General features: G+C 42.0%; 2 protein-coding genes across 2 annotated transcripts; both read left to right on the forward strand.

Moving 5' to 3' along the window:
• The first annotated feature begins 6,992 nt into the window (after positions 1–6,992).
• Positions 6,993–17,365, forward strand: LOC130926536 (retinol dehydrogenase 7-like). Its single transcript, XM_057851466.1, has 5 exons — positions 6,993–7,096; positions 13,339–13,655; positions 14,955–15,213; positions 15,286–15,449; positions 15,617–17,365. The coding sequence occupies exons 2-5, from the start codon at positions 13,343–13,345 to the stop codon at positions 15,838–15,840; spliced, it is 960 nt and encodes a 319-aa protein (XP_057707449.1). The 5' UTR covers positions 6,993–7,096; positions 13,339–13,342; the 3' UTR covers positions 15,841–17,365.
• A 2,084-nt stretch (positions 17,366–19,449) lies between these two features.
• Positions 19,450–27,195, forward strand: LOC130927038 (retinol dehydrogenase 7-like). Its single transcript, XM_057852517.1, has 5 exons — positions 19,450–22,221; positions 23,145–23,459; positions 23,543–23,801; positions 23,874–24,037; positions 26,451–27,195. The coding sequence occupies exons 2-5, from the start codon at positions 23,147–23,149 to the stop codon at positions 26,672–26,674; spliced, it is 960 nt and encodes a 319-aa protein (XP_057708500.1). The 5' UTR covers positions 19,450–22,221; positions 23,145–23,146; the 3' UTR covers positions 26,675–27,195.
• Positions 27,196–27,412: the final 217 nt, after the last annotated feature.

The raw sequence follows: 27,412 nt of genomic DNA on the forward strand, positions 1-27,412 counted from the left end.
AAGGAACTGGGTCATTATATACACACACGCAGACAAGGGGTAACGAGACGAGGAACAGCTGGGTAACACAGGTGGATGCAGATTGCAGGATACACTGGGAGAACACACACAGGTGAAATCAATGGGTAATCAGAGAGACAAGTCACACTAGGAAAAACCCAACACAAAACCTAACAGTACCCCCCCCCCCCCCCAAAGGACGGATCCCAGACGTCCTGAAGAAACAAAAAGTCAGAAGGTTGCTCGGGGGAGGGAGCAACACCAGCCCGTCAGGGCCAGTCAGGCGGGCGTCCAGGACGCCAGACATGGGTTGACCGCAAGGGTCGGTCTGGAGGGCGTCCAGGGCGCCAGATGTTGGGCGACCGCACGGGCCGATCAGGTGGGCGTCCCAGACGAGGCAGTGCTCGGTCTTTCATGCCGCCAAGCCGTGGCAAGAAGCGGGGAGCAGCATCGTCGGGGCGAGGGCCAGGAACTTCGGCGTCTGCTGGCGGGACAGCAGCGGTGTCGTCTGCTGGCGGGACAGCAGCGGTGTCGTCTGCTGGCGGGACAGCAGCGGTGTCGCAGCGGTGTCGTCTGCTGGCGGGACAGCAGCGGTGTCGTCTGCTGGCGGGACAGCAGCGGTGTCGTCTGCTGGCGGGACAGCAGCGGTGTCGTCTGCTGGCGGGACAGCAGCGGGGTCGTCTGCTGGCGGGACAGCAGCGGGGTCGTCTGCTGGCGGGACAGCAGCGGGGTCGTCTGCTGGCGGGACAGCAGCGGGGTCGCAGGAGACTGCTGGCGGGACAGCAGCGGGGTCGCAGGAGACTGCTGGCGGGACAGCAGCGGGGTCGCAGGAGACTGCTGGCGGGACAGCAGCGGGGTCGCAGGAGACTGCTGGCGGGACAGCAGCGGGGTCGCAGGAGACTGCTGGCGGGACAGCAGCGGGGTCGCAGGAGACTGCTGGCGGGACAGCAGCGGGGTCGCAGGAGACTGCTGGCGGGACAGCAGCGGGGTCGCAGGAGACTGCTGGCGGGAGAACAAGACTGCGGGGAGCCGGCGCGGGTGGCACTTGACTGCGGGGAGCCGGCGCGGGAGCCACTTGACTGCGGGGAGCCGGCGCGGGAGCCACTTGACTGCGGGGAGCCGGCGCGGGAGCCACTTGACTGCGGGGAGCCGGCGCGGGAGCCACTTGACTGCGGGGAGCCGGCGCGGGAGCCACTTGACTGCGGGGAGCCGGCGCGGGAGCCACTTGACTGCGGGGAGCCGGCGCGGGAGCCACTTGACTGCGGGGAGCCGGCGCGGGAGCCACTTGACTGCGGGGAGCCGGCGCGGGAGCCACTTGACTGCGGGGAGCCGGCGCGGGAGCCACTTGACTGCGGGGAGCCGGCGCGGGAGCCACTTGACTGCGGGGAGCCGGCGCGGGAGCCACTTGACTGCGGGGAGCCGGCGCGGGAGCCACTTGACTGCGGGGAGTCGGCGCGGGAGCCACTTGACTGCGGGGAGTCGGCGCGGGAGCCACTTGACTGCGGGGAGTCGGCGCGGGAGCCACTTGACTGCGGGGAGTCGGTGCGGGCACAGGACTGCGGGGAGTCGGCGCGGGTGGCACTTGACTGCGGTGAGTCGGCGCGGGTGGCACTTTACTTGGTGGGATTGAAGGAGGGGTGAAGGAACTACGGCCCTTACCTGGGCGCCCCCGCTGGCCACCACGCGGAGGTCCAGTGTAGATGGCCAAACGGGAACCCAGGTAAGGGTCCAGAGAAAAAGGCTGGGAAGGGGACGTGGAATGACTGAGGCGTGACAAAAACAGAGGGTGAAGAATAGGGCATGGAATCAAAATCTGGGTCGGAGTCGGTGTCAGAAAAAAAATCATATGAATTGTGAGACTCTTCAAAATCAGAAAAATCTGAATCTGAAAAAAACGTGGCGAGGCAGAACATAATCAGGGGAACGGGAGGATGGTCGTCGGCGTGCACGCCGGTGCCGGATTTTTCCCGCTGGGTCCACAAGTGGTTGCGTCATTCTGTCAGGGACGCGGGCAGGCAGGCAGGATGTGTGGACCCAATTGCAGGGAAACAAAAAGCGAGGCAGATAGGGCGGTGCAAAAAATGATTTAATTAAGGCCGACAGAAAAAACAAAGTACAAACCAAAACTGAGGTGATTCCAAAAACACAGCAGCAAAGAAAACTCAGGTTACTAACAAAACGCTGGGTATCAAAAAACTTACTTGGAACACGAGGGCTTGGAGAGACATAGACGCTGACACTGACATAGACAATGACGCAACAAGGAGTGACAAGGAACTGGGTCATTATATACGCAGACAAGGGGTAACGAGACGAGGAACAGCTGGGTAACACAGGTGGATGCAGATTGCAGGATACACTGGGAAAACACACACAGGTGAGAGCAATGGGTAATCACAGGGACAAGTCACACAAGGAGAAACCAAACACAAAACCTAACAATCAAAACTAGAAGAATTTTCACCAGATGACTTGAATAGCTCCGTTTGGGTAGATTTTAGTTGATTCAACATGTTTTTATATGAGTGTATTCCTTTCGGTATTTTATTACATTGTTTCTCCTGATTTTCCCCCTTGTTCTTCTCATTTATCCTTGTATTCTTATTTTTTTTCATTTATATTATATTCTTTAAACAATCATCATCATTCATTATCAATTGAATCATTATCAATAATTATCATCTTCTTTATTATAAAAATGTTATCTTAGTTTATGTTATTTGTTATCGTGGCATTATAGATTTATGGTGCTTCAATTTGCTTTAATTGTATATACAGTGCTGGGCCAAAGTATTGGCACCCCTGCAATTTTGTTAGATAATGCTCAATTTCTCCCAGAAAATGATTGCAATTACAAATGCTTTGGTAGTAATATCTTTATTTATTTTGCTTGCGATGGAAAAACAAAGAAAATTAGAAAAGAAAAATAAATCATAATCATTTTACACAAAACTCCAAAAATGGACCAGACAAAAGTATTGGCACCCTTTGAAAAATCATGTATGCTTCTCTAATTTGTGTAATTAACAGCACCTGTTACTTACCAGTGGCTCATAACAGGTGGAGGCAATAAGTAAATCACACTTGCAGCCTGTTAAAATGGATTAAAGTTGACTCAACCTCTGTCCTGTGTGCTTGTGTGTACCACATTGAGCATGGAGAAAAGAAAGACCAAATAACTGTCTGAGAAGCAAAATTGTGAGGAGGCATGGGCAATCTTAAGGCTACAAGTCCATCTGTAAATACCTGAATGTTCCTGTGTCTACCGTGCGCAGTATCATCAATAAGTGCATAGCCCATGGAACCGTGGCTAACCTCCCTAGATGTGGATGGAAAAGTAAAATTGAGAGAGAGATTTCAATGAAAGATTGTACGGATGGTGGATAAATAACCTCGACTAACATCCAAACAGGTTCAAGCTGTTCTGCAGTCAGAGGGTATAACAGTGTCAACCCGTACTATCCGTCGGCATCTGAATGAAAAGGGACTCTATGGTAGGATTCCCAGGAAGACCCCACTTCTGACCCAGAGACATAGAAAAGCCAGGTTGGAGTTGTCCAACACTTGAAAGCCAAAAACCTTTTGGAAGAATGTTCTCTGATCAGATGAGACAAAAGTAGAGCTTCTTGGGAAAAGGTATCAACATAGAGTTTACAGGAAAAAACACGAGGCATTCAAAGAAAAGAACACGGTCCCCACAGTCAAACATGGCAGAGGTTCCCTAATGTTTTGGGGTTGCTTTGCTACCTCTAGCACTGAACTGCTTGACCGTGTGCATGGCATTATGATGTTTAAAGACTACCAACACATTTTGAAGCATAATGTAGGGCCCAGTGTGAGAAAACTGGCTCTCCCTCAGAGGTCATGGGTCTTCCAGCAGGACAATGACCCAAAATACATTTAAAAAAACATTAGAAAATGGTTTGAGAAAAAGCACTGGGGACTTCTAGAGTGGCCAGTAATGAGTCCAGACCTGAATCCCATAGAATGGTGTTAATGGTGTTACACTTATGTAGCGCTTTTCCACCTTTCAAGGCGCTCAAAGCGCTTTACACTATCTCGCCATTCACCGACTGGTGACGCGTATCTTGCTCAAGGATACTTAGGTGAGTTCATCAGGGCGAAGAATCGAACCCACAACCTCTGGGTTGGGGGACGACTACTCCACCACTGAGCCACGCAACCCCCATGACACCCCCCCCCCATAGAACACCTGTGGAGAGATCTGAAAATTGCAGTTTGGAAATGGCACCCGTCAAATCTCAGAGACCTGGAGCAGTTGGCCAAAGAAGAATGGTCTAAAATTCCAGCAGAGCATTGTAAGAAACTCATTGATGGATATGGGAAGCGGTTGTTTGCAGTTATTTTGTCTAAAGCAGGGGTGTCCAAACTTTTTGCAAAGGGGGCCAGATTTGGCGTGGTAAAATTGTGGGGGGCCGACCTTGGCTTGGCTGACGTCCTTTACGTCGAACAATATATTTAAGCAAAATTTAGCAAGCCATTCAGTGTGTCACATTTGCTTTATTTATTTATTTTTTAATGAATAATTTCAATAATCTCGCAACTAGCCTTTGTGGCGTTCTCTTTCAACTCTTGGGCTTTTGCGAAATACTACTGCTGTGAAATTAAACTAGCTTCAAGTTGCTTCAATTTCTCGCTGCGTATCTTCCCTGTAATTTTGTCGTACATGTCAGCGTGTCTTGTTTGGTAATATCGCCTCACATTGAAATCTTTAAAAACAGCGACTGTCTCTTTGCAAATGAGGCAAGACACAGTTGTTGCGTATTTTAGTGAAGAAATTGTCCAATTTCCATCTATCCTTGAAGCGTTGGCCGTCACAGTCAACTTTTTGTTGTTGTTGATTGTCGCCATTTTAGAAAATTGGAAGTAGAGGGTCACACCGAGTAATGTTGCTTAGCCCTTAAATACCTGCAACATGAAGCAATTATCAGAGAATCCCAAAATTTGAAAAATAAGGTCCTAATGAAACCTTTTTTTTCAAATTTGTGAAAAGTCAAAATGAATATGTGTAATAAGCGCTCTAATGTCTATAACCCATGCTATATCATGTTTTTTTCTCATGGAACCTGCAAATGCATGTGTTGACTTGCATCCATTTTTTTTTCTTCAAAAAGAAATGTCAAAATTCTGAATTCATCTGAAAATCATGAAATTTTAGGTGTATCAAATGTGATACATTTGGCAATAAAGGGTTAAAGTGCTGCTGCCTTTTAGTGGGTAAATGAGGAGCAGCATTTCGTGTGTAAGCTACTTCATATGCTGGTTGCAGTACTGCTGACCAATTTATTAAGTCTGTATGCAGGCCAGATTTTATTGATTTTATGACAGAGGCTGGGGGCCGGATGAAATTTGACCACGGGCCGCATTTGGCCCCCGGGCCGGACTTTGGACATGTCTGGTCTAAAGGTTGTGCTACCAAGTATTACGCTGAGGGTGCCAATACTTTTGTCCGGCCAATTTTAGGAGTTTTGTGTAAAATGATAATGATTTAATTTTTTTTTTCATTCTCATTTGTTTTTATTTTTATTCAAAGCAAAATAAATGAAGATATTAATACCAAAGCATTTGTAATTGTAATCATTTTCTGGGAGAAATTGAGCATTATCTGACAGAATTGCAGGGGAGCCAATACTTTTGGCCAGCACTGTATTATTCATTTATTTAAGAACTGAAGGTGTAAAAAAAATTGCCCAACCGTGATATATGGTTTTATTCATATAATACAGTTTAATCAAGGCTAAGGGGGTTTATCTGCGAATTATGAAGATTTCCGTGTATAAAAGTGTACATGAAGTCGTGTTTCAGCACACTTGCTGCTTTTATGAAGCAAACCATAGGTTTACGTGTTCAGAAATAATAATAATAATAATAATCGCACATCTTGCGATAGGAATATTGCGCATCCAGACATCGCGATGACGATATTCAAACGATATATTGTGCAGGCCTGATATACGGTAACCACCAAACAAATATTTATTTAACTGAGGAACAGGGTTGTTTTCGTCAACGATGACGATAACGAAAATATTTCGTCAACGAACAATTTTTCATGACTACGACGTCACGATGACGAGCTAAAAATGTGTCTTGGGAGACTAAAACATAACGAGAAGGATGCCAGTTGTTGTCTGACGAGACGAAAATTCGCCATAGTTTACGTCATAAGTTCACAGTGTGTGATATTTTCCTATCGTATGTGTAGTTAGCACGCATTTTGGCAGTGTTTGGTCGTTTCACTCATGTGACATGCTGCGCCTCCCCCTGCACACAGGCTTAAGCATGTGCCCATTCCAGGCTTCTTTTTGAAAAACTTGTCAGGTGCTGCTTGGTAAATTTTATTTTCTTATCTTGGCTATGCCATGTTGTTTTAGGCTTTAAAAGTCTGTGCTGAGTGATCATCACACAGTAATCTAACTTGTAGCATTAGCATAGTGTTTGCGTTAGCATTAGCATTTAGCGCTGTGACTCGGCGTCTTCTTAAGCTCTTGGAAAACTTTTTACATCCATTTCGTTCCAATTGAGTTTAATTCATTCCAAATAATGTGCTATTTTCCTGGTGAGTGTGTATTATCATGATGAAGATGTTCTTGTAGAGTTTAAAATTATGAGCTTGACTGTTAATGTTCATTCAAAATTATTGGAAACCATTAATTAATTTATTTATTTATTTATGGACTAAAACTTTGGAACTTTATAGACGAAAACATTTTGAAAATTGTCGAGTAAAACCAAATGAAATTTGTGTGAGTTTTCATTGACTAAAACTAGACGAAGACGAACACATTTTGAGATAACTAAAACATGATTAAGACTAGTATTTTCGTCCAAAAGACTAAGACGAAAACACTACTGAGGAACAAATAACAGCATTATACACACTTGGAGTGCCAGAAAAATTCCAGAAGGGAACGCTGCTGCCTCTATTTTTCAGCCTTACCCGGAAATCAGAACAAAAATGTGGGAGGAATGAAAATAACAAACTGTCTTTCCACGCCCATTAAATCTGCGTGTTCATGACATTCACACGTTGGAGCGGCTGCCTCCTATTTTTTCTTTGACGGGCAGATCACAAGTAAGTCTAAAAAGCCTAACTCAGTGCATTTACTTCAGTCAAATTTAAATTAAAGTGCACTTGTTCTCTGAGCACGATATGTCTGCATTACTACAGTGTAGTATTTGAATTGTGGCTTACCATCTTGAAAAAACTTGTCAAACCTGTTTTTTTTTTTTTTTAATCAGTCATTGAAGTTATATTCTAACATCACCAAGACCAAAATGGTTAAAAAAAAATAAAAGTGTATATTTCTATCCTGAAATTTTGAACAATTTTGCCTTTGCCAGTTATTACAATGACAATGTGTAGATCAGAATCAGGGAGTGACCAAACTACGGCGCGAGGGCCAATTGCTTCCCCATGCCCAGTTTTTATTGGCCGCTGGACATTATGAAAATATTCTAGTTGACTAGCACTATGGCTTGGCGTTGCTCGAGTTTGTGTAACATGAAGGCAATAAAACCAAATGGCAACTAAAACATCCATTCCTTAGAGCAGTGCTTCTCAATTATTTACTGTTACGCCCCCCCAACGAAGACGTAAATGTTTCGCGTCCCCCAAATTCTGCCGCCACTGTAAATAGTATCATTTGTCTATAATATTACTATTATAAGTACGCCTCTGTCTAACATTGTATCCTTTTTTTTCTATTAGAGAAAATAACAGAGATCAACTTATAAAGTATAACTTTATTAACATTGTTTGTTTGTAACAGAAAAGATTTAACGCGCATCAATTTGCCTGAATTAAAAAAAAAAAAAAAAAAAAGTCACATCCACACTGTAAAAATACACTCAAGGTACATTTTTGACCATTTGATACTGAAAAATAAAATCAGTAAATAATAACAAATTCAAATTGATTAGAAACATTAACTCATGAGGACAATATGCCAAAAAATTTGACCGAAAAAACAAAACTGAATAGAAAAAAAAAAAAAAGTGTCTTTGGACAGAAGGACGGTTTTTATTTTTGCTGCTCACAGTATCACCTCCTGTTTGCAATGGTGTGGGGTTATTTTGCACTGAGCATGCTAACAGTGCTCACTGGTTTACTGATATAACACTGACAAAGCAGGACGATTGTTGGCAATATTCGGCACGTTTTCGCTGAAAAACAACCAAGCGGCTTATCAATGAGATTGGGGTCTAATGTCTTAATTGATTTGGCATCCGGCTGTCCGCTATAGTCGTTTTTAGACACAGTAAACAGTGGTCTTTCCTCATCTACCACTGTATTAAATGTCAAAGCCAAAAGGCAAACGGCCCAAAAAAAGCGCATTCTCGGCGGCTGAGGGAGAACCGTAGGTGAGGGCAGTCGTCGTGACGATCCCAAGCCGAAAATGGCCCTTCTCGGGCGGACATGTGAGAACCGGAGAAGACAGTGGGTCGCTGTGTGAGTCCGGCCGGAAAACTGCTTTCGAAAACGGCGCACACTGCCGCACAGCTCTCCAGCTCTTCATGAGTCTCTTCCGTGTGCTCTTGCTTACTTCAAAATTACTGCGTGCACTTTGAAAATGAGAGCGCCACTGCCACCCACTGAGTGGATGTGAAAGTACACTTTCTCCTAGTACGGCAAAAAAAAAAAAACATGTTCCCCGAGGTCACACGCGCCACCCCTGGCATCGCTCTGCGCCCCACTATTAGAGAGGTACTGCCTTAGAGATACAGTTATAATGTAGTATAGTGAAAGGACACAATAAAGGGTGAATGCGCAATCGCTTTTCCATTACTGTGTACAGTATTGTGGCGAGCGATGTGGAGAAGAATGAGATAGACAGTTTTTATGAATGAATGAATGAATGAATGAAATATTTAATGTCATCATCATCGGTATCATTGACAATCATTGACAATTACAAAATGTGATATAATTTGCCCGAAGGTAGAAAGAACTGAAGAAAAAGACAAAGGCAGACGGGAGAAAGCATATGCTTATCAGTTTCCCGTCCCCCCATACAGCTAAAGACGCACAATCAGACATGGTACAGTTACATACATCACATGGCCACAAACTGTACAATAACACAATCAACAATTTGGGTTTACAGTAACTCAGCGTCCAGTCAAGCAGCTCCATTGCGGTTGTTGATCACACAGCAGTTGTGCACAAGATTAGTGGTCTGAGTTTCAGGGCGTACAAGGTTATGGCTTTGTCATTGTCCCTGACTTTCTAGCATCTGTTTGTTGTGGGAACATTTGGTTGTGGCTGTGTGTGTGGCAAAAGTGTTATGTGTTATCACAGCTGGTGTGAGTAGCGAATCAAAATGCTTTTCTTATAAGTCTCTTTTAATGGTACATTCCTAAGGTGTACATGGTGGCAACAATTGCCCCACACAAAGATCACTGTAACAGTTTCATCAGATATAAATGTATGAGGAAAAATCAAACAACATGTTGTACATATTTTATCACAAGATTAATGTCTCCACAACAAAAGACATGCTTATTATTCGTTTTAAAAAGTATCTTTTCCATATACTCAGTAAGCTGGACATTTGAATCAGGAGCTCGGTAAACACACCAGATAATTATTTGTCATTATTATGTCATCATTAATTTTCGAGTGGGGTCAGCTCATCGAGACTCCTTATAGCTTTAATCTTCATATCTTGCATCTTGATAAGGATCCTGCAATCCGAGACCCAGGTGTTGGCTATTTTCCCAGCTTTCTTGAGTTGACGTGCTTTTCTTGCAATTTCGGCATTTCGGCGAGTCAAGTTGTCATTCAAAAAAATCTTCGACCCTTTCAGGTGGCGGCGCTGGTTAAGCAGGGCAGTCTTGGTCTTGTGGTCCGCCAGCTTCATGAGCACCGTCGCCGGTCCTCTCCCCCCAGATGGGAGCAGAAAGCAGCGACGGATGTCCAGCGGTTCCATGTTTATTCCATACTCTTTCAGCTTAGCGATTGCCAGTTGCGCCACTGTATCACCTGGGCTAGGCGTCAGTTGTAATCCCGAAATGATGAGCTCATTTGCGCGTCGGCACTGGTCGAGATCGTCAGCCACAATTTCCAGCCTTTTGATGCGAACATCTCTCTCCTCGACCACCTGCTTGAGTTTCTTGTTATCAGCACGCATTAACTGGAGCTCTCTGACGATTTCTTGATTTCTCCTTTGAATTTCTTGATTCTGGCTTTTAACCAAGCCAGTCAAGGGCACCGCCAATTTCTGTATGGAGGATTTTATTTCATCCAAGTCTCCAGATTTCAAATTCTTTGGAGCCATAGTGGGAGTCAAGCTTGCTGGCCCTGAGTTGGCCCTTAGCGCTTATCGGTTGAGATAAGTTGCTCGTGGGAGCTCGGAAGAGTGCGTCTGCACACAGCTTGAGCTGAATCAAGAATGATGAATCAAGAATTTCACACTTGCTGCTCTTGTGCCCATAAACCACACAACCCAAAGAGACAGTGCCTTTATTGAGCAGAAAACACGAGAACATAACAACGGCAACCACAACTGCCCATTAACCACTGCGTGTAACACATAACAAATAACAGTCGCTACAATATGAATATGGCGGAAAACACTCAGGTGAATTGACGTTCTGCCAATTTGGCCAAATTTCAAAATTGTCCTATACGCATGTGTGATACATCATTGGAAAGCTTAAAATCTCAATTTTCTGGGGGAAGAAAACATTTTGAACGGGAGGGCATTTAAAAAAAAAAAAGTAAACATCTAAACCCTAACTTGAGGTGAGAGCATGAGAGAACATAATTAAAGACACCATGATTTTAACGAGAAATTATCGTGTACTTACCTTGTTTAGATCCAAAAATGTCCGTGTAGCATGTCTCACCGAGTGTCAAGACACAGCTGTGAATGGCCACAGCCGGACTATTTGGGGATTTTATGTGTGAAACACGGTAATATAACAAGGGTCACATTGCAAAAATCGCAGACATCAAGGAGTGGTCGAGATTTTATTTTTCAAATATTCAGCGGGGAAATTTCAGGGAAAATGCAACGGTAACAAAAAAATATATATATATACAATTAAGCGATCGTTATAAGGTAGATATCAGTGACCTATTTACAGACACTATTTTTTTCGTTGTTACGTAATTTGTTTAAAAGTTTAAAATATGCGAGTGACTAATTTTCTAAAGTCATTTTTTTAAACTAAATATTAAGATATCAATTAATGATTCTAAGCTAAAAATGATGATAAGAATGATGATGATTTCGAATAAATATACAGTGGGGAGAACAAGTATTTGATACACTGTCAATGGGAAAACCCATTGGCAGTGTATCAAATACTTGTTCTCCCCACTGTAACTTACCTTCTTTTTATGTCTGGTTTGAAACAAAAGCGGTTGCGCGGTGTCTGTAAACGGGGGTCTCCAGGGTAAAACGAACAAATTAAAAATAGTTCGGGGGCTAATGCGCCATGGAACTGCTATGGCAGCATGTAGACATATTGTTCTATCATAATCAAACACAACAGTTTTTTGGGCTTAAAATACAGCAGTTTATTTTAAAAAGGGGTGCAAGAGCAGAAACTGCTTTTTCAGCCTTGTCTGTGTTTTCCGCCATGTATAGCCGAATTAAATCCCCAAGTAATATTCCGGAATTTTTTTCAGAATTTTCTTTTTAAATCCAGTGACTTCTTGTGGAGTACTCCAAGCCACAATGTATCATCACAGCAAATTTAAAATTGTACATGAAACCGTAAAGTCTGAAAGCCAATTACGACATTGCAATCGCAAGAGTCGCATCTTTTGTCCAAAAAACGCCGCTGGAGCCACCATAATCAGAGATTTTCTATGCTAATTTTGAATGGGTTTTCCGCACTAAATGGAGGCCATCTATGAACACTCCCAGAAACTTAAAGTACAACTGTGTAAAATTTCGTCCAAATCCGCCTAGCCGTTTCGGAGTCCATAGGGAACGAACAAACACACACCGATGTACCCCGCACATCAAACACACACTCGGACAAAAATTCGATTTATATGCAGTGTAAGTATAGATATAGATTAGCAGCACAAGAAGTTTTAAATTCAGGCTTTGTTTCCTTTGCACTTCCGAATTTTAACACTAGACAGAGCTAGTCACTTAAAAAATGCCTCTTCAGTACCTCAGGGGTCAAAACCTAACAATATGTCGAAATCAAGGTAGGAAACTGATATCAATATTTTGTTTTCCAAAAGTAAACCTACAGTGGGGCAGATAAGTATTTAGTCAACCCCCAATTGTGCAAGTTCTCCTACTTGAAAAGATTAGAGAGGCCTGTAATTGTCAACATGTGTAAACCTCAACCATGAGAGACAGAATGTGGGAAAAAAAAAGAAAATCACATTGTTTGATTTTTAAAGAATTTATTTCCAAATTAGAGTGGAAAATAAGTATTTGGTCACCTACAAACAAGCAAGATTTCTGGCTGTCAAAGAGGTCTAACTTCTTCTAACGAGGTCTAACGAGGCTCCACTCGTTACCTGTATTAATGGCACCTTTTTTAACTCATTATCGGTATAAAAGACACCTGTCCACAAACTCAGTCAGTCACACTCCAAACTCCACTATGGCCAAGACCAAAGAGCTGTCGAAGGACACCAGAGACAAAATTGTAGACCTGCACCAGGCTGGGAAGACTGAATCTAAAATAGGTAAAACGCTTGGTGTGAAGAAATCAACTGTGGGAGCAATTATTAGAAAATGGAAGACATACAAGACCACTGATAATCTCCCTCGATTGTGGGCTCCATGCAAGATCTCACCCCGTGGCATCAAAATGATAACAAGAACGGTGAGCAAAAATCCCAGAACCACAAGGGGGGACCTAGTGAATGACCTACAGAGAGCTGGGACCACAGTAACAAAGGCTACTATCAGTAACACAATGCGCCGCCAGAGACTCAAATCCTGCACTGCCAGACGTGTCCCCCTGCTGAAGAAAGTACACGTCCAGGCCCGTCTGCAGTTTGCGAGAGAGCATTTGGATGATCCAGAAGAGGACTGGGAGAATGTGCCATGGTCAGATGAAACCAAAATAGAGCTTTTTGGTAGAAACACAGGTTCTAGTGTACATTACCGGCATACTGTAGATACGTATATGTGCAATTCATAGATTGTGATTTTGAGTGCCATACTGGTTGAGGTCCTTGCGGTCAGAATGAATAATGCAACAAAAGAAAAAAAACGTCTCTATTTTGTGTAAAAGTCAAAACATAAAATGAAACCTAACCAGATTAAATTTCTTTTGTAGAACTATTGGGACAAGTATGTGTCTTTGACTTTTCCTTTTATTTTCCCCTTTTAGAGAGATGTTCCTGTACATCCTGGGGGCGCTGGCCGTGTGGTTTGTCTTCAGGTGGATCCAGGAGTCCAAACGTGTGGCCAACAAGGGAGACAAATATGTTTATATCACTGGCTGCGATACTGGCTTTGGGCATCTCCTGGCCATACACCTGGATAAACTTGGTTTCCGTGTGATCGCCGGTTGTTATACAGAAATGGGTCAAGTTGGGCTGAAGAAGACCTCTACTGACAGATTGACCACTCTTCATTTGGATGTCACCGACTCGAACTGCATCAGACAGGCCACGGCATTCATTGACACTCTTGTGGGGCAGAAAGGTAAGGACACTGAAAGAAGGGTCGGGACCCTCTGTTAGGTACTATTGCACAGTTAGAGGATTAGAAAATTCTGCCTTGACAGAAAGGATAAAGCTTATTTTGGATTAACAGTGTTTATTTTACAGGCTGTAGTTTGCAGTGTACATATGCAAATGTGACTCACATTTACTACTAGTAACTGCCCAGAAGAAAAGAAAATCTGAAAAGAGATCTCCAAAATATCTCATTTATTTCTCCTAGACAACTGTGAGATCATAACAAGAACGGTGAGCAAAAATCCCAGAACCACACGGGAGGACCTAGTGAATGACCTACAGAGAGCTGGGACCACAGTAACAAAGGCTACTATCAGTAACACAATGCGCTGCCAGGGACTCAAATCCTACACTGCCAGACATGTCCCCCTGATGAAGAAAGTACACGTCCAGGCCCGTCTGCGGTTAGCTAGAGAGCATTTGAATGATCCAGAAGAGGACTGGGAGAATGTATTATGGTCAGATGAACCCAAAATAGAACTTTTTGGTAGAAATACAGGTTCATGTGTTTGGAGGAGAAAGAACACTGAATTGCATCCGAAGAACACCATGCCCACTGTGAAGCATGGGGGTGGAAACATCATGCTTTGGGGCTGTTTTTCTGCAAAGGGACCAAGACGACTGATCTGTGTAAAGGAAATAATGAATGGGGCCATGTATCGAGAGATTTTGAGTGAAAATCTTCTTCCATTAGCAAGGGCATTGAAGATGAGACATGGCTGGGTCTTTCAGCATGACAATGATCCCAAATACGCAGCCAGGGCAACAAAGGAGTGGCTTCGTAAGAAGCATTTTAAGGTCCTGGAGTGGCCTAGCCAGTCGCCAGATCTCAACCCCATAGAAAACCTGTGGAGGGAGTTGAAGTTGTTGCCCAATGACAGCCCCAAAACATCACTGCTCTAGAGGAGATCTGCATGGAGGAATGGGCCAAAATACCAGCAACAGTGTGTGAAAAGCTTGTGAAGTTACAGAAAACGTTCGGCCTCCGTTATTGCCAACAAAGGATACATAACAAAGAATTGAGATTAACTTTTGGTATTTACCAAATACTTATTTTCCACCATGAGTTGCAAATAAATTCTTTAAAAATCAAACAATGTGATTTTCTGTTTTTTTCCCCCCACATTCTGTCTAATGGTTGAGGTTTACCCACGTCGACAATTACAGGCCGCTCTAATATTTTAAAGTGGGAGAACTTGCAAAATTAGTGGTTGACCGAATACTTATTTGCCCCACTGTATGCCCTGTTTCCATGTGTTTTTAGGCCTTTGGGCCGTCGTGAACAACGCAGGTGTCGGCGAACCGTCGGCCCCAACGGACTGGCTCACGATTGAGGATTATAAAAGGATGCTGGCCGTCAATCTGGTGGGCGTGATCGACGTGACCCTCAGCGTCCTCCCTCTCATCAAGAAGGCCCGAGGCAGAGTAGTGAACGTGGCCAGCGTGTTCGGGCGAATCAGCCCAATGGGCGGCCCGTATTGCGTGTCTAAATACGGCGTGGTGGCTTTCAATGACAGCTTGCGGTGAGAATCAACTCAGCGAGCATACATTTTATTGCAAGAGCATTCATCATGTCAGTTTCATGTTTACTTCAGTTTGAACATGGCACCGTTTGGAGTCAAGGTGCTGTGCATCGAGCCGGGCTGCTTCAAAACAAATATTACTGACCCTGTGAATGTGAGAAAAAACACGTGGAGATTATGGGACAGATTGCCTCAGGATGTGAAAGACGCCTACGGGGAGGACTGTGTGGAGCGCTGTGAGTTTTTGAGCCTCTTCAATAGGCGCTTACACAAAGATGAAGGATCATTCTAAAAAGACATGATGGCCTGTAAAATCAGTTCTACAAAATATACTACTATTCATTAATGTGACTAACACGATTTTGATGTCCCAACTGAGTTGTGTGTGTGCTCTCCACTACAGCTCTCCAAAGTCTGGACAGGATATTTAAAGTGCTGGCAGACAGCGACCTGATGAAGGTGGTGAGCTGCATGGAGCACGCCGTCGCCGCCGTCCACCCCCAAACTCGTTACACGCCCGGCTGGGACGCTAAGTTCTTCTGGTTGCCTCTATCCTACATGCCTGCCTCCATTACTGATCTGATCTTTCTTAAAAACACCCCCAAGATTAAAGCGTCTTTGTCCTAAGATCCAACATGTGTTTTTTGATGCGTTTTGAATACTTCAGCATTCCAATAAATGATCACATCGCATCAAATTGTTTTTGGTTTATGCCTCGTCAAAAAAAACAAAAAAAACAGCATTTGTTCGTAGATAAGCTGCACTGGGCTATAAGCCGCAGCTGTCCTCACTTTGCTATGCCATTCATAAGACCAAATGAACCACCATGAAGTTTTGAACTAATTGGCTGCAAAACTTCATTGCTTCAAAAAGCTTCATTTGATTAAACTGATCCCGTGGGGGAGACAGTCAACCTCTGTTGCCACCTGCTATCAATACTGTTGTTGTCCAACATGCCTCCTAGCATGCATTGCAGTTCTACAGATGTAAATAACAATCAAAATTCATGTTCAGTGCTAATTATTTCTTTAGTTACTGTTCGAGTTGTTTCATTAATTGCTAGTTACGGTATTTGGTAACACGTTATTTGGCAGTTGTGCCAACAGACTGTCATTACACAATCATGATTATGACATGGCACTGTGTTGAGCATTAATAAATGCTTATGACTGTCATGTTTGTGTGTGTTCTCAGCTCGTTTTTCTTTATTCAGCACCTGATTGAGCCAGACTGGCGGGGTAACACAACGCACCTGTGCTTGATTAGGAAAGCTCAATAATTAAGGAAGCCTGTCACCATCTGCAAGTGTCGGACTATTGCTTGCTACCTGCCTTGCTTACCGCTGTGCGCTCATCGTCATTCTTCGTGCTTCCCGAAATTCTACGGTCGTGTTCTGGTTTGATTATTTTTACGTTTGTGCTCTTTTGGACTTTGTAGTTAGAATTTTGTCCTCTATTATATTCGCGCCTTCTAGCATGCTCTCTTAGTTGTACTTTGTTATACTCGCATTTTCTAGCGTGCTCCCTTTGTTGTACTTATTAAATACAAACATTCACTCTACCTGTGGCCTATACTACGAACCGAGTTCAACCTCCCCAGAAGTAATCCAGTTTACCATCGGGTAACCGGAGTTGACAAAACCTGGTTGTCTAGTTTGTGGTCAATCGGTGCTACGACGCTGATTATGAGGTTGATTAGTCGAACCTGTGTCAACCCAGTCAGAGTTACTGCGCGTTCACATAAAAGGGGGCGGTGACCAGAGTCAAACACTACTTGTGACGATGGCACGGGCACCTTACTTCACGGAGGAGGAATGCGCGATGATCATTATTTGTAATTATGAGGAATTAAAATCCACCCTCACCGCGAAACACCGCTTCGGCGAGTAGAGTGCAACGGGTCTGTTGACAGCGAATTTACAGATCGTGTGATTTGTGAATGCGTCAATATGCCAGTTTACTTATGTCCATGAAAAGAAATAAAGCCTGCTGTCAGGACAATGAAATAAGATTTGGTACATTAACAGTAAGAAATAATTGTCACGCATCACCACACGAAACAGGATGATTGTATGTTTAGTCCCCTTGACTGTACGAATACGTATGTTCTTTTTTTTTGTTTGGGCCTAAAAAATCCAGCCCGACCCGACCCGAGTCCGATCAATAAACTTGATTTGCAGGCCCGAGCCCGACAACCCCCCCCCCCCCCCCCCCCCAAAAAAAATAAAAATAAAAAAATTATGTTATATTTGTGAGGACTCAGGAGAAGAAGGAAATGCGGGGATGCCATGCGTTGTTGCGTAAATAAAAGCCCGTCTTTTGCAACGATTTTTCACAGTTAAACAAGACTGTAAGATGCATATTCAATAAACATTTATATCTTTTATATTTGTGCATCTGTCCTATCAGTGGATTTGACATTTAATTTAATCTCCTCGAGTTGGCAGAAAAAAACGTTTTCTCAATGTTTAAATAGTCTACATATTTCTATGATTATTATAAATGCATCAATTTGAAGCGTTTCCATACCCCACTCCGAATCGCACGGCATACAGTGTTCTTACGCAGATATTCAGCATCACCGATGGAATACATATATTGTCCCTGGCGAAAGAGCGCACGGACAGGCACACACAATCTGCGCGGTTGTGAGGGCTTGACTTCGGCGGGTTACATTAGTTATGTCCGACTCGATCAGCTGGCACAGGTAACGTAGTCCCTCAGCTGAAAATCTATATCTTTCTTGGAGTACATCGTCCGGGTACGCCAGCGGATTCTGGCGGTCCCGAAATACCCGTGCCCTCCGGAGAGAGCCCCTCACAATCCGCGCGCCAATGTCGTATGGGTCGTCCAAGTACGCTGTCATTGTCAGGAGGACACGTCCGCGGAGGAGTGCTGTTTAAATAGAGCGTGGTTAATTGGAATCCTGATGTTAAGCAAGATCTAACTCTGACACAACCAGGTTTGGCGTGTGGCGTGTGTTGCCATGGCAACACTTCTCGGTTCCAACATATCCACCTTTCGTAGTCTCGCATAGCCGCGAACTTACGTCGCACGTGATAAAGTTACTCTCGAAGTTACCCTGCTAAGCCAGAAAACCGGCTTCGTAGTATAGGCCACTGATCTCCTGCTCTGTGTTTAGGATCCACATCAACGGCTTGCCGTTCCTAACAATGACAGATGTCATTTAAATGTTATCTGGCAAATTGTCCCACTTTTGAATGGGTGTAAAAAAAAAAATCCGAGCTGGACATAAATGGAGTTAGTGACATAATTTGCCAGATGACACTGAATGACAGCTGTCATAAGCAATCAGTAATGCCCATGATAGTGTCATGTCATAATTATGACGGTCTTATGACAGTCTTATGATGCCGCTTTCAAATAAAGTGTTACATATTATCCCAAATAAATCAACGAATAAGCTACACTGGATTAGAAATCACAGGATTCAAAATAAAGGGGAAAAGTAGCGGGTCCGAAAATGACGGAAATAGGAACCAGAGGTCTGTGCCAGGGTTTCCGAGCAAGAAATCCCTGCCACCCCACCACACCCCTGCACACCGCAATTTTTTTTTTTTTTTTTTGCACATATGAAGGACCAATTAATAAGTAAAAAATGTACAGTGGTATGAAAAAGTATCTGAAACTTAAGGAATTTCTCACATTTCTGCATAAAATCACCATCAAATGTGATCTGATCTTTGTCAAAATCACACAGATGAAAAAACAGTGTCTGCTTTAACTAAAACCACCCAACCATTTATAGCTTTTCATATTTTAATGAGGATAGTATGCAAACAATAATATATTTATATTGTAAATAAATAAGGTCAAATAAAATAAATTTACAGGCTAAAAATTACACACTTAAGTTTCAATTCATGAAATACACGGGGTCCAATGACAGCTTCATGTACAAATTGCTACAGCAAATGTGGTTGAGCACAAGGTGGTTTTTGCTACTGCATGTCATTTCAAACGGCCAATTCTTGTCGTTTCTCTAGAGTACATTTTGGCAGCCCTTTATTGGCCGGGCCCCGAGCAACTGCCTGGCTTGCCTGTCCGCCAGCCCCACCTCTGCCCAAGGCGGCAGCTGTCTTAAATCTGGGTCCCGTCTAAGAGTCGCAGAGGCTGTTATTTCAAGGAGGGGAAGCTCAAGGTGTATCTGCCTGTGAGTGCCTTGTGACAGTGGAGGGGCTCAGCGGCACCCGGTGCTCGGTAGGGAAAGAAACTAGAGTAAAAGAAGTGAGTCTCCAAACACAAGCAGCTACAAAAGAAAAAAAATACCAGAAATAGAAAGAAAGTGTCGCTAGGATGATTAGGAAAGTCTCCAATTCCAGTCAGAACAAGGGGATGAAAATTGGAAAAATTCTTCCTGCGGATGTCGAACAATAAGACTGGCGATTCGCTCATTTCAGCCTCAGACAGATCATCCAATCATCATGCAGTGAAGCAGAGCGTTCGGGCCAGCCAAGCCCTCCCACTGCCCATAGACTTACAGAGATGCACAGCGTCCGATGGGCGGGACAAACCCAGCCTTTAGCCAATGACTCGTCTTGTTTTGCACTAGTGGGGCAACGCACTCTCAACTCTGGAGATGTTCAGCATCCACACTGTTTTAAGGACTGTGAAGCTGCGCGAACGAACGAAAAGTCAAGTCGTAACCAGTGAAAAAGAAGAGGATTCTGAATAAAGTTGAGCGTATTGTAGTGCATATTTCGTCAGTGACATGTACACACAACGGTATGCATTTGAAACTTTTTAACAAACATTTTAGGGGAAGCGGACCTTCCCTTGCAGTCTTAGGGTCTTAGCTTCTGCATCTTCTGCACCTAATGCAATCTTCTGATATGCTTGCAAGCATGACCAGTTGTTTTTCACTGAAACTGCTGATAGTTAGTTTTGCCTCAAATAATCATGGACTTTAACTGCCAACAATAATCATGGACTTTTAACTGCCAACCAGCAAGGCTCATGACCTATTTTGCATGATCAATTAATCACCAAACAGACACACCTCCTTTTAAGTACAGTATATAAGCAACGTCGAGCTCTCTGTTCTGTGTGCATTTTTTCCACACAGCTTTGTTCTGTCATTGAATGCACCCAGAAATTTCTGAAATTAAAACTGCGCAGTAATGATCTCTTGCCTCCAGTCAGTCTTTTACTTTGCAATCCAGTGTAGCCGTCTCAACTGAATTGAAAACGAACACGCGGAGGACCTGAAAGACTGCCTCCAACAGCATCCACAACCTAAATCAAGACTCTGAAAGCCAATGGTGTACCGCAAGCAACACGTCACTTCCGCTCATTAATATTCATGACATTAGCTACTGTTGCTAAGTAGGGACAAGTCACCATTCGTCCCTGATAGGATATGAATAGAAATCGTGTACGAAGGAGATGTTTACAGAGCTAAACCTACCATTTCTCTCCGAAAATGATGTGCCTGGTGCCAAATTGACTGGAAAAGATGTGGAAGAACATAAAAATGTTCAGTTAAAGAGATGGCTTTAGTGTCGAAGGCTGAAAAAGACGAAAAAAAAACGAGCCGACCTAAGCATAGCTTTAGCTTTTTTATCGACGCGACTGACAATGACATTCTCCTGTTTCAACAAGCTATCCTTTACCATCAGCCCTGTCTTTCTTATATATCCTCTGGTTGTCCTACGTCTCTTACCGTTCTTGGGGGTAATTTAGTTAGCTTTGTGTAGCGATCGCAAATGCTACTCAGTGACAGCCAACGAACACTTTTAATTTTTTTAATTGATAACACATCTTAATCCTATAATTTATTTACACTTCCCCCTTACTAAAGTTGTTTTTTTTTTATATATATACAACAGAAACGGTAACAGTGGCAGTCAGATACCATTGTAATTATCTTCAGTATATTCATTGTCAGACAGAAGCAGTACGGCACAACGTTACGCTAAAAAAATAAGTTAGAAATATAAAAATGGCTTACCTCTTTGTCCTCTGAAAGACCATGCCAACCCAACATAATGTTTACCATTTACTGCATATGAAACGTGAATGGATTCGCCGAGCTGGTGTTAAAAGTCCGCGCAAGTTGATTCGGTCTTCACATTTTTTCCTCCCGAGTTTTTGGTTTCCGGAAACGTATGAAAAAAACATCCTTCATGTGTCATAATGTCTAGAGTCGTTTCTACAAGTTCCAAAAAAGCAATGCGTGATCGGCATGTTCATTTTTGAAAGATTACCGGCAAAAAGAAGCACTAATTGCGTTGTGTCTATGCGAGGGCCGGTCTATAATGTCCCACTTCGGCTTTACTTCCACTTTATGATGCGACGTCACGGTCTAAAAATAGCCAGCGTGCGGTACGCCATTGGCGAATTATGGCCATTGGACGGACGTGCTTACAGAAACTGTAATAACTAATCAGTCAAATGCATACAAATAGAATTGTTTCTGTAATGACATTTGGGACAAGCTGGAAAATGGATGGAAAACATTTGGCATCTAAACTTAACTGAGCTAGCTGCAGTTGCTATTGGTACGGACCACCAAATGATCAACTTATTCACTTACAATGTGGACAAGGGTAAAAATGAACCATGAATTTGATGCAGACCTTTGCAACAATAACATAAAAGAGGCTTCCATTATTGATCAATCCTGCAGTTATAAAGTGTACCTTGCTTATTACTATTCCGCTATGATTACTGAAAAGTTCCACTTGAACCCAGAACTTTACACTTGAAAGTAGACCTGCCCTGCCACTGGTCTATCATACGATCTAGTATACATTTACTATAAAGTATACAGTCAGTGTCAACAATTTTCCAACAGAGTTTTCCATTTTCACCCGATTTTTCAGAATCGCCCAGAAGACGGGATGTAAATGTCAAATGTGGGAGGGGATAAACTAATCTGGAAGTCATTATACAGTAGTGTACTTTCAGTTTCAACACACACCCGTCTAGCCTGTGTGAACACTCAGTGGAGCGACTATCTAAACTGTCTCTGAGAGGGAATATACAGGTGAGTTCAAAATATTTTGATCAATTGATTGATATCATAAAGTATTGTTGAATGTTAACAATATTCATTTTAATTGCAGTGCAGATAAGGCCAACTTTGACTTAATTGGCATTTGATGTTTACATTAGTAAACCAACGGCACTTTTGGTTTTTTTTTTACTTATCCACTTGTCAAACTTGTTTGTTTGTTTGTTTGTTTGTTTGTTTGTTTGTTTGTTTGTTTGTTTGTTTGTTTGTTTGTTTGTTTTTAATCTCTCGCCGCATCTTAGTTTTCTATATACAGTAAGAAATTATGTATCTTCTAATTATAAAAAAAAAAAAAAAGATGAAAAATGAAAAAAACTAGCTTAAAAATAAAGGACATACATTTGAAATGATTCTTTTTATTCATTTAAAATGTTCATTTTTAAATTTTTATATAAGGGAATTTAATTTATTTTTTAAATAAATAATATTTTATTTATTATTGTTGAACTTTAGAGTGTTGGGGGCCATAACAACAGTGTATCTCTGTTTTTATTCATTATTATTTCTTTATTTTTAAAAAAAAAACATTTTATTAATTTAGAATTTGATTTATTTGCAAAACTATTATGTAAAATATTAAGATAATAATAAAACAAATAATAATTTAATAACGCAACACAGTGCATGGTGGTTTGGAACCACTTTGATCAGCTCTATCAAATAAGTCACACCTTTTAATATCAAGAAAAAAAAATCTTTTTTAGCCCCTGCCCTAAGCACTTTCGAAGGCCACAAAAAATAACACTGAAGGGCCAAAGGCAAGTTCACACCAATATTTTATTGGTACAGATTTGATATTACTATCATGTTACAGCATACAATAATGACATACAGTATATACAGTACTTGGACAACTACAGGTTGTCTAATTTACACTCTGATTTGCTCCTCTTTAGAGATGTTTCTGTACATCCTGGTGGTGCTGGCTGTTTGGCTTGTCTACAGATGGTTCCAGGAGTCCAAACGTGTGGGGCACAACGGGGACAAATTTGTCTACATCACCGGCTGCGATACCGGCTTCGGTCATCTCCTAGCCAAGCACTTGGATAAGCTTGGTTTCCACGTGATCGCTGGCTGTTATACGGAGAAAGGAGAAGATGAGCTGAAAAAATCCTCCTCTTGCAAACTCACCACTCTTCGTTTAGATGTTTCCGACTCTGCAAGCGTCAGACAGGCAACAGTGCAAATTGACGCTCTCGTAGGGCAGAAAGGTAAGGTGAAGTCATCACAAAGGTATGTGAAGTGTGTGAATGACTCGGAAGTAAAATATTTCCTGCTTTCCGCGTGTTTTGAGGACTGTGGGCCGTCGTGAACAATGCTGGCATCTCAGAACCGGCAGCTCCCACAGACTGGCTCACTGTGGAGGACTACAAGCGCATGATAGCTGTCAATCTAGTGGGGGTGATTGACGTGACCCTCAGCGTCCTCCCTCTCATAAAGAAGGCCCGAGGCAGAGTGGTGAACATCGCCAGCGTATTTGGTCGAATCAGCCCGTTCGGCGGCCCGTACTGCGTGACCAAACATGGTGTGGAGGCCTTTAATGACAGCCTGCGGTGAGATTTTGCAGTACACACCATCGTAGGTTTTGTCCCTTGCACATCCATTATGTCAGTTTTCTATTTCAGTTTGAACTTGGCACCGTTTGGAGTCAAGGTGTTGTGCATCGAGCCAGGCTTCTTTAAAACAAATGTCACCAATCCAGAACTCTTGGAAAAAAATGGAAGAAGGGTATGGGAGAGATTGCCTCAAAAAGTGAAAGATGACTACGGACCAGACTATGTGCAGAATGGTGAGTCAGTGCCAGACCTCTCAGTTATCATGGATTGGATGCTTCGTGTCCTAGCTGGCATTGAAGGAGTTAATATTACAGCACTTTTGGTAATATAAAGTGAAAATGTACAAAAACTAGGGCTGTCAAACGATTACAATTTTTAATCGAGTTAATCACAGCTTAAAAATTAATTAATCGTAATTAATCGCAATTCAAACCATCTATAAAATATGCCATATTTTCCTGTAAATTATTGTTGGAATGGAAAGATAAGACACAAGATGGATATACGTATATATTCAACATACTGTACATAAGTACTGTATTTGTTTATTATAACAATAAATCAACAAGATGGCATTAACATTAACATTCTGTTAGTGATCCATGGATAGAAAGACTTGTAGTTCTTAAAAGATAAATGTTAGTACAAGTTATAGAAATTTTATATTAAAACCCCTCTTAATGTTTTCGTTTTAATAAAATTTGTAAAATTTTCAATCAAAAAATAAACTAGTAGCTCGCCATTGTTGATTTCAATAATTACACAATGCTCATGGTCCATAAAATCAGTCGCACCCAAGCGCCAGCAGAGGGCGAAAAAACACCAAAAAACACAAGTAACAAGTGGAAATGACACTGTGCTGTCATTTTAATCTGTTTGAGTGGGGCATGTGCGTTAATTGCGTCAAATATTTTAACGTGATTAATTTAAAAAATTAATTACCACCTGTTAACGCGATAACAACAAAACATCAAAACAAAAACATCATCATTTGTTGGAAGTTTTCCTCTCTTCCACCCTTTTGTTTTCCCTTTTCCACTCTAGAATCAGGGCGCCTCATCTGTTATCCATGTCATGACCTCTTCCTGTATGTATCAATGTGTTTTTATTAGGGCTGTCAAAATTATCGCATTATCGCGTTTTTTTTTTTTTTTTTGATTGAAAATTTCACAAATTTTATTAAAACGAAAACATTAAGAAGGGTTATCATTAGGGCTGTCAAAATTATTGCGTTAACGGGCGGTAATTAATTTTTTCAATTAATCCTGTTAAAATATTTGAAGCAATTACCGCACATGCCCCGCTCAAACAGATTAAAATAACAGCACAGTGTCATGTCCATTTGTTACTTTTGTTTTTTGGTGTTTTGTCGCCCTCTGCTGGCGCTTGGGTGTGACTGATTTTATGGGTTTCAGCACCATGAGCACTGTGTAATTATTGATATCAACAATGGCGAGCTACTAGTTTTTTGGGGGTTTTTTTTGATTGAAAATTTTACAAATTTTATTAAAACGAAAACATTAAGAGGGGCTTTAATTCGGGCTGTCAAAATTATCGCGTTAACGGGCGGCAATTAATTTTTTAAATTAATCACGTTAAAATATTTGACGCAATTAACGCACATGCCACGCTCAAACAGATGAAAATGACACCACAGTGTCATGTCCACTTGTTACTTGTGTTTTTTGGTGTTTTGTCACCCTCTGATGGCGCTTGGGTGCGACTGTTTTTCTGGGTTTCAGCACCATGAGCATTGTGTAATTATTGACATCAACAATGGCGGGCTACTATTTAATTTATTTATTAAAATTTTTAAAAATTTTAGTAAAACAAAAACATTAAGAGGGGTTTTAATATAAAATTTCTATAACTTGTACTAACATTTGTCTTTTAAGAAATACAAGTCTTTCTATCCATGGATTGCTTTAACAGAATGTTAATGTTAATGCCATTTTGCTGATTTATTGTTATAATAAACAAATACAGTGCTCATGTACAGTATGTTGAATATACTCTATATATCCGTCTTGTGTCTTATCTTTCCATTCCAACAATAATTTACAGAAAAATATGGCATGTTTTATAGATGGTTTGAATTGCGATTAATTAAGATAAATTTTTAAGCTGTGATTAACTCGATTAAAAATTTTAAACGTTTATCAGCCCTAGTTTGTATGTTTCTTAGGCATGAAAATGAATTCCTTTTATGTTTCCAGCATACTTGGCCCCAAAAAATGATTCTCATTCGTTTGATTGATTTTCTGAAGCACGGAGGCCATCCATCAACTCCATCAAGATTCAGATTCAGAAATTCTCAAATGCAAGAGATGTACGAACCATGACTTACTGTTTAAATAATATACTATCTTTATGTAAAAGGAAGAAGGAAACATGCTATCCTGAAAGTCAGACAGTCATCCAGTCAAGTAGCTTTTAGTGTGGCTGTATTCATTTTCCTCACTCATCTAATCACATTTTGGTATCAGGGCAAGATTCACAAGCTGGATGTTTTTCAAAGCGTCGCCTATAACAATCTTACTATTCGAGTTACTCAGCACACAGGAATGTGACTTGTCAGACACCTTTGTGAACAAAGTTACAATATAACATCAGTGAAATCTGCTCTGTGTGCGCTCTCCATCACAGCAATCAAAACATTTCTTGCCGCATGTACCTTCCTGTCGGACGGTGACCTGATGAAAGTGATTAACTGCATGGAGCACGCCATTGCCGCTGTCCACCCTCGCACACGCTACTCGCCCGGATGGGACGCCAAGTTCCTCTGGTTGCCTTTGTCCTACGTGCCCACCTTCATTACTGATGGCCTCATTTCTAAACTCAGCCCCAGGATTCATGCATCTGTATACTAACTTCCAATGTGAGTCTTTTCATTTGATGTTGTACTTGACCAAAAACTGCTCCCTGCCCCCTTTATTCATAAATTTTTAACAAATAAAAAGGACCCATCTCTGAAATATATACTGTATACATACTTTTTTTAGTTGTACAAGTTACATGTCTGTCAAATATTAAAGAGAAGTTTTTAAATTGGTATTTATTCTTATTTTTGTAAATCCAAAGAACATGCCATTTGAACATATGTGTGTAAACTTTCCTGTCCTCTTTTGTTAATAGAGTAATCCCTCGTTTGTTGCGGTTAATGGGGACCGTCCCCCCGCCTCGTCACAGTAATCGAAATCCGCAAAGTAGAAGTGTAGCTTATTTACATTAGATTTTTTGTTTATGTTTTTGGGGTGTCTTCAATGTTTTTTTTTTCAGATTGAGCATTGAAAAGAGATACATATGTAATGCTGGCCAAAAGTATTAGCACCCCTGCAAATCTATCAGAGAATGCTCAATTTCTCCCAGAAAATGATAGCAATTACGAATCATTTGGTGGTAATATCTTTATTTATTTTGCTTGCAATGAAAAAACACAAAAGATAAAGGGGGGGGGGGGGGGGGGGGGGATTATTATCATTTTACACAAAACTCGAAAAATTGACCGGACAAAGGTATTGGTACCCTCAGCCTAATACTTGGTGGCACAACCTTTAGACAAAATAACTGCGAACAACCGCTTCCGGTATCCATCAATGAGATTCTTA

The sequence above is a fragment of the Corythoichthys intestinalis genome, chromosome 12 (genome assembly GCF_030265065.1).
Source record: "Corythoichthys intestinalis isolate RoL2023-P3 chromosome 12, ASM3026506v1, whole genome shotgun sequence".
NCBI lineage: Eukaryota > Metazoa > Chordata > Actinopteri > Syngnathiformes > Syngnathidae > Corythoichthys > Corythoichthys intestinalis.

What these genes read in the sequence shown, in the direction of transcription:
- LOC130926536 (XM_057851466.1), top strand. Translation starts at nt 13,343, where the DNA reads ATGTTCCTGTACATCCTGGGGGCGCTGGCCGTGTGGTTTGTCTTCAGG. An exon ending in GCTTTCAATGACAGCTTGCG is followed by an intron (nt 15,214 to 15,285) that starts GTGAGAATCAAC and finishes TGTTTACTTCAG; the next exon opens with TTTGAACATGGCACCGTTTG. An exon ending in GGAGGACTGTGTGGAGCGCT is followed by an intron (nt 15,450 to 15,616) that starts GTGAGTTTTTGA and finishes TCTCCACTACAG; the next exon opens with CTCTCCAAAGTCTGGACAGG.
- LOC130927038 (XM_057852517.1), top strand. Translation starts at nt 23,147, where the DNA reads ATGTTTCTGTACATCCTGGTGGTGCTGGCTGTTTGGCTTGTCTACAGA. An exon ending in CGCTCTCGTAGGGCAGAAAG is followed by an intron (nt 23,460 to 23,542) that starts GTAAGGTGAAGT and finishes GCGTGTTTTGAG; the next exon opens with GACTGTGGGCCGTCGTGAAC. An exon ending in ACCAGACTATGTGCAGAATG is followed by an intron (nt 24,038 to 26,450) that starts GTGAGTCAGTGC and finishes TCTCCATCACAG; the next exon opens with CAATCAAAACATTTCTTGCC.